This window comes from Rhinopithecus bieti, unplaced genomic scaffold (genome assembly GCF_001698545.2).
Source record: "Rhinopithecus bieti isolate Rb0 unplaced genomic scaffold, ASM169854v2 scaffold_23276, whole genome shotgun sequence".
Lineage (NCBI taxonomy): Eukaryota > Metazoa > Chordata > Mammalia > Primates > Cercopithecidae > Rhinopithecus > Rhinopithecus bieti.
The window spans coordinates 954,851-961,735 of NW_016810868.1; the positions used below are offsets into that span (position 1 = coordinate 954,851).

A 6,885-nucleotide genomic window follows, 5' to 3' on the forward strand; every position below is an offset into this window, starting at 1 on the left:
GGCGGGCAGCTGCGCGCCGGGCGCCGGGGGAGGCCGGGCCCGACGGGCCTCGGGCAAGCACAGTCCTGGCTCTGAGCCGGGGAGGTCCTTTCGGGAGCTGGGAAGGGCAGGCCCGGCGGCGGCCCCGTGTCCAGAGTCGCGCCCTCGCCGACCCTGCGCCGGGACACGGCAGCTGTGCGCTGGGCCGGTTCTGGAGCGGGATCCGCACGGAACGAGCCCGGGGCCTCCAGGCCGAGGAGGCTGCGATGCCTTAAAAGTAGAAAGATACACGGGCTCGGGGGCTGCGGCGGTGGAGGGGAGCGCACCACAGAGTCGCAGAGGCCGCGGAGTTTCCTGCTCCGGGGTCCTGCACGCCCACTGCCCTCGCGGTCGGGTGAGGGGAGCACGTGGGGGACGTCGCGCCCCGAGGGCCTGGGCGGAGGGCAGGGGAGGGGAGCGGAGGGGCGAGGCCTCCCCCGCAGCCGCGCGCCCTGCCCTGTTGTGCAGACGGCGCTGGCCGTGCGCCGGTCGCCTTGGTACCTCGGCCCCAGGAGTGCGCGAGCTCCTTGGAGACCAGGACAGCGCCCAGACCTCCCCCGGCGGGTGGGCCCAGACCTCTGGGCTCCAGGGCGGGTATCCCAACCACGGGTCAGCGCGCTGGGGCTGAGACATACTTCTATTAGTGCTTTTCCTAATTTATGACTTGATTTCTACTTGGGTGGAAAAAGAAACTTCTAAACAAAATGAATTACATGTGGTTGCGCCTTTAATCAGTCTGTTTAAAACAAACGCGATGTATTTTGGAGCATTTTTATTTTACTTATTATTTTGAGACAGTCTTGCACTGTCTCCCAGGCTGGAGTGCAGTGGCGCGATCTCGGCCCCCCCCAGATTCAAGCGATTCTCCTGCCTCAGCCTCCTCGGTAGCTGGGACTGCAGGCACCCGCCACCACGACAGTTTTTGTTTTTTTGGTAGAAATGGGATTTCACCATGTTGGCCAAGCTGGTCTCAAACTCCTGACCTCAAGTGATCCGCCCGCCTCAGCCTCCCAAATTGCTGGGATTACTGGAATGAGCCACTGTGCCTTCTGTATTTTTGTAGCTTTATTCTTTTTTTTTTTTTTTGAGATGGAGTTTTGCTCTTGTCGCCCAGGCTGGAGTGCAGTGGCCGGATCTTGGCTCACTGCAACCTCCGCCTCCTGGGTTCAAGCGATTCTCCTGCCTCAGCCTCCCAAGTAGCTGGGACTACAGGTGTGCACCACCATGCCTGGCTAATTTTTTTTTTTTTTTTTTTTTGAGACAGTCTCGCTCTGTCGCTCAGGCTGGAGTGCAGTGGCCTGATCTCGGCTCACTGCAACCTCCATCTCCTGGGTTCAAGTGTTTCTCCTGCCTCAGCCTCCCGAGTAGCTATGATTACAGGCGCCCGCCACCACGCCCAGCTAATTTCTGTATTTTTAGTAGAGATGAGGTTTCACCATCTTGGCCAGGCTCGTCTCGAACTAACCTTGTGATCCACCCGCCTCGGCCTCTCACAGTGCTGGGATTGCAGGCGTGAGCCACTGCATCTGGCTGTATTTTTGTAGCATTTTAAATAAATTACATTATCAGGTCTGCCCTGAGAGTCTCCTGTGCTCTGGCCACTGGGCATCTGTCTCCCAATTGAAGGCTTTTGGAAACAATATCTGTTTATGTATTTTTCTGTTCCTGGAGGGACCGCACCTCCGTCTTCACCACATAGTATGTGATACCGGAAGTCAGGACACGCAGCACCAGAGCATGCACGGGAATCAGCATTGTCCTTCCGGGGTGAGGGCCTGCAGCTGTGCTCACCCCTCGGGGGTCTGTTGCCAGTTTGCCATCCTGTCCAGAAGGGTGGTCTTCCCCACAGATGAGTCCAGGAAGATGGGCCTGGCTTCCAGCGACCACTCTGACACAGGCCTTGACCCTCAGAGGGACTGGGTCCTGCAGTGGCCTGAGGGATGCACAGGTTGCTGCCAGCCATCCGAGGGTTCTTCTAGTGCCCAGGGCATCCTGGGGTCCTGCAGAGTAGTTCAGCTATCCAGGCAGTAGTCAGGGACATGTGGAAACCTCATAACATTGAGTTGTCACAAAGGGGAGGAAGGAGAAGCTCTGGTTTTTTTTCCCCAGTGAGCTGTGCAGAGCGCCCAACTGAGGCTGCTCTTTGAGGTGTGTGGCATTCCTGCACCTTGTCAGAGTCTCCCAAACCCTCTCTGGTAAAGGCTTCTGCTTCCTGTGACCAGTGCCCACAGGGTTGGGAGGTCAGTGTGCCACCCGTGTTTCACAGGTGTCACCTGCCCAGGTGAGAGCCCCAGAGCTCACCATGGCAGCAGCTGGCCCACTTTGCCCTGGCATTGCCCTGGTGAGGTGGACACTGGCTGGGGACAAGACAGCAGTAGACACCCTGAAGCTTGGGCCTAAGCCCAGCAAGGACAGCAGCTCCCCCTGTTGCACAAAACTGGTTGGGGGAGGATCTGCAGGTCCCTACCCTGAGCCAAGGTGCCCTGCTGCAGGATGGAGAAGCAGGATAGTATGGGGCAGGAGGATCAGCTCCTGGGGCCTGGGGTCCATGGCCAGGCAGGATACAGTCCAAGGAGGGCCAGAAGGGCAGGGAAGCGGGGCAGGCGTGGCTGTGGGAGTGCTGGGCGCCTGCCCTCCTCCTCCTGCAGCTGTTGGAGGATTTACAACGAAAGCTCTGTTTACTGGTGGCCATGGTCCCAGCGGGAGGGTGTGTTACCGCCAGGCAGGGGCAGCAGGCAGACAGTATTGGCGGCCTTAAAGGACCCGGCATCCAGCCTTTGTGGGAGACCTCACCTGCCCTGGAAGGACAGGTGCATGGGATGCTTCCTCCCCCTCTCCACAAGGGCCTCACTGATTTCCCCCAAAGGGCAGGGGAACTCCCGGGCCCCTCAGTCTCCCCAGGGAGTTAGTCAAGCCTGTTCCCTACATGGGTGCCAGACGGTTCCATGAGGTGGATGTCGGATCCACAGGGGTGTCCAAGAATCACAGGGCTGTGGGAACCAAAGCTCCAGCTGCTGGGGGTCCTGTTCTCTCTGGAGTCCACCCTCGAGGCCCCGCGGCTCCCAGAGCAGGTGGTCACCTCCCTCCGTGGGTGAAATCAAGGCCCAGGAGGCCTAGGAGTTTGAGGGGTGGCTGGGGCAGAGGACCCAGGGAAGACTGGGGGCCAAGGGGACAGAGGGCCTGGGGGTCATGAGCAGGGGCTAAAGGAATCTGAGGGTGGAAAAGGACAGAGCCACAGAGGAGAAATGGCCGTGGGGCCCCCTCAGGCCTCATCTTCCTGAGCGGCTGCACCCCTATCCCCTAGTGGGGTCTGACCAGGCAATCCTGGGAGGCTCCGGGAAGAGATCAGGGCTGCAGGGCTGAATTTCTGGATGGGAGAACGTGACTGGCCACAGCAGCAGACTCAGAAATGAGCAAACTAGACCTGTCCCTGACGGGGCCGGCCCCTCACCCACCTGTCTCTGTGCCTGACTGAATGCTCCAGTTCCGGGGTAACCCAAAGCTTTCTTCCCTTGGCGGGAGTGGGGGTTGGGTTAGGGCTGTGGGCAGCTCTGGGCTAGAGGTGGCAGGAGCCCCTCCAACCCTGCCAACTTCCCAGGTGTCCAGTTACCCATTGACTGGCGGACAAGCCTTCCTGTGTGGAAACTCGACCACACAGTGGAGGGAGGGACCCTGGCCCCCAAGTCCTCCCCATGAGTGCTGTCCGCCCTCCTGGGCCCGCCCCATGGACAGGCCTTCCCGGGACAGGGTCTCATTCTCTGTGGCAGTGCCAGGCCTCAGTGCACCCAGCCTGGCGGCGAGACCGGCCTCCTGGTGTGTTCTGGGAGCCGAGCACCTGTGGTGGCCCGGCCCTGTGGAGAAGCATCCTCGAGGGGCCCAGCCCAGGACTGGCTGAGAGACACAGAGGGCAGACGGACAGGGGGTGCCTCTGGGACCACCCAGCCCTCCAAGCCGTTGGGGTCCCTTCTCACACCCCATGCACCTGATGGGACTCCAAGCCGCACCCCAACCATGACCTCCGCCGAGACAGAGGGGCTCCGGGGTCCCCCACACCCCGCGCCACCAGCCCTGCTCCCTGCTGGCTGGGCTCTCCCCTGCACCCTCAGGAGGGGTCCCAGCTCCCACTGTGGGAAGTCCCCGCCCCCCAGGCCCACCATTCCTTGGGAGCTTCTGTCCCCAGCGGCCGCCCTGAGAAACACACCCGGGGATGGGCGGGCTCCTGTGCCTGAGCCCCAGACCCGGGAGTGTCCACCAGGAGGCAGCATCGGGCCGCTCCCCCACGTGCCCAGGAGGCCTCTGTCTAGGGGAGTGAGGACTGCCACCCCAGGTAACAGCGTGGTTTATTTGCACTGAAGGGGAAGCAGGTGACCGGAGGTCAGCTGCCACGGGGACCCCTCCCCCAAGGCCCTCCAGAGCCCTCCCAGCCGGGGAGGGTGGGGTGGTCTGCGCAGCAACTGCCCCTCACAACTGCTGGGAGGCCAAGACCTCAGGGTTCTCGTAGCAGTGGGCCTCTTTGGTGGTGGCCTTCGGGGGGCTGCAGACATTGCAGGGGCAGCAGTGGGTCACCAGGCGGTCCCAGGGCTCCAGAGAGTGAAGCCAGAGGGGGAGCCAGGCCCAGGAGCGCAGGCGGGCAGGCAACCAGGCCGTCCGGTGCCGCTGTAGCACAGTGACCAGGATGACGAGGAGCACCAGCCCCACCAGGGGACCCCCGACAGCGGCCAGCACCGTGCCCCCTGCCAGGGAGAGCCCGAAGGCCGCCAGGGGCAGCAGCAGGAATCCAAGCAGCAGGTAGACCCCAGCCACCCAGCGGTAACGGGCAGTCACCACCCCGAAGTGCCTGGCCAGCGGGATGGGCAACCGCAGTGCAGGCACCAGGTACCACAGCAGGATGCCGGCCAGGTTGAAGAAGAAGTGGATGAGGGCGACCTGGGGGTGAGGGGGCTGTCAGGGGCCTGGGCCCGACGAGGTGGGGTCACCAGGGGCCCAGGAATCCCGCCCTCCTCCACCCTACAGAAGGGGCCCTAAGTTCGAAATTCATCTCGCTCCACGGCTGAGATGGCTGTCTGGGGGGCGGACTGTGGCCAGATGTGTACACGCTCCCCAGCACACCTCCCGCACACTCCTGGGAGCTGCAGCCCAGCACCCCCAGGCGCCAACTGCATCACTGCTGCCCTCAAGGGGGACCCACCAGGGGAAGCACCCTCCGACTTGGCTCTGCCTGTGCCTCCTGCCAAGAGACCCCTTCTCCTCAGCCCCCAGTGTGCTGAGCCTGCACAGCCCATGCCCTGGGGGGAGGAGGCACAGGGCCACAGGAGGGGAGAACACACAGCCCCTCCAGGGGCTGCCAGACTTGAGGAGTCCACACACAGGTGCAGTCTGGAGGGCTTCCTGCAGGGGTTGGAGCAGGACCCTGCACTGGGAGGGTGTAAGTAGACAGAGACAGGGCAGAGGCAAGAACAAGGGTGGGTTCCGGGGGGCGCTGCGCTTGCCTCTTCCTGTCAGCGGCGGCGGAGCATAACCCGGGGTTTCGGGAACTGAACCTGTTGGGCCTCTGAGCAGCAGGCCACAGACGGGCTGTTTTAGAGGGAGAACCAGCTGGACTAACTGAGACTGGGGGTGGGGCACAGAGCTGGGGGCTCAGACTGGGGGAAGTGTCCTGGAGGCGGAATCACAGCCTGGGCAGTGGCAGGGCAGGGCCCAGCACCGGTGGGACTCAGCCTTTGCAGATGGGGCTTGGAGGGTCGTCCACATGGGGACCTGCTGGAGGTGAGTGGCTGCTCCTTGAGGGAGCAGGTGTTGGGGGAGAGCATTTGAGGGTGCTGGAATAGAGGGGCTTGGAGCCCCCTGAGACTCCGGGGCAGGCCCCCAGGAGCACAGCAAAGAGCTGAGAAAATGTGGAAATGAGGAGGTCTCAAGGGAGGAGGCGCAGGGTGGGTATGAAATGTGCGCAGGACCCATGGGGTCCAAGGAGGCGGAGTAGCAGGGCTGAGGTTGGTGGCCAGGGAAGGGGTCCGGGAAGGTGGGGGCACATCCAGCCTGGGACCCCCGGGCTGGTGACACATGCCTGTCTGAGGAAGCCGGCCAGTTCTGGCAGCGGGACCGTGGGGGGCAGTACCTGTAGGGCGCTGAGCATCCTGTCTGCGGGGCTGGCCAGGGCAGCCAGTAGGGCCGTGGTGGTGGTGCCGATGTTGGAGCCCAGTAAGAGGGGGTACGCCCGGTCCAGACTGATCACCCCGACCCCTGGGGGAACTGGGGGTCACCACAGGGCCCCAGCCCGAGCCCCCGTTCCAGAGGCCCCTGTCCTGCCTGCTCACCCATGAGGGGCACGATGGCCGCCGTGAAGACGCTGCTGCTCTGCAATGCGAAGGTCAGGCCGGCGCCCGCGAGGAGGGCCAGGTAGCCCCCGAGCCAGCCCAGCGGGAAGGGGAAATCTGTTGGGGATGCCGGGTTAGCCCTGGCCGGCGCCCGCAAGGAGGGCCAGGTAGCCCCCAAGCCAGCCCCAGTGGGAAAGGCAAGTCTGGGGGGGATGCCGGGTTAGCCCTGGCCGCCGTACCTCCTCCCATGCCCTCACCCGCATTGATGACTGTCCTCACGGCCCGGGCCACGCGGCCACGCAGCACAGAGTTGAGCAGCTTGACTATGAGGACCAGGCAGCCGCAGAGCACCAGCAGGGAGCCGGCCAGCAGGATGCAGCCCACGGCCAGGTCCGTGAGCTCTGTGCCCGCAAACAGGTGGCGGCCTGGGGGCAGGGCAGGGGCAGGTGAGGGGGAGCCTGGGGGGCGGGTCGAGGCGGGTGGGCCTCACAGGCAGCCTGTCCGCCAGGGCTGTGCTGTTCCTCTCCGTGCAGGGGCAGGTGAGGGGAGTGTG

At 63.5% G+C, this 6,885-nt stretch overlaps 1 protein-coding gene across 6 annotated transcripts in view; it reads right to left on the minus strand.

Annotated features, from left to right (window-relative positions):
* Window positions 1-4,274: 4,274 nt before the first annotated feature.
* The window catches only part of SLC34A3 (solute carrier family 34 member 3), a 6,177-nt gene continuing 3,566 nt past the window's right edge, over window positions 4,275-6,885 (minus strand). For 3 of the 6 annotated variants that reach the window (XM_017893025.1, XM_017893024.1, XM_017893028.1), the window contains exons 10-13: window positions 6,590-6,757; window positions 6,333-6,449; window positions 6,134-6,258; window positions 4,971-5,592 (exon numbers count right to left, since the gene is read on the minus strand). In XM_017893025.1, the coding sequence (XP_017748514.1) occupies window positions 5,053-5,592; window positions 6,134-6,258; window positions 6,333-6,449; window positions 6,590-6,757 (950 nt within the window). In that variant the 3' untranslated portion in view covers window positions 4,971-5,052. Of the gene's footprint in view, window positions 4,945-4,970; window positions 5,593-6,133; window positions 6,259-6,332; window positions 6,450-6,589; window positions 6,758-6,885 lie in introns of those variants that run through there. The other 3 variants (XM_017893027.1, XM_017893026.1, XM_017893029.1) reach the window with 2 other exon arrangements.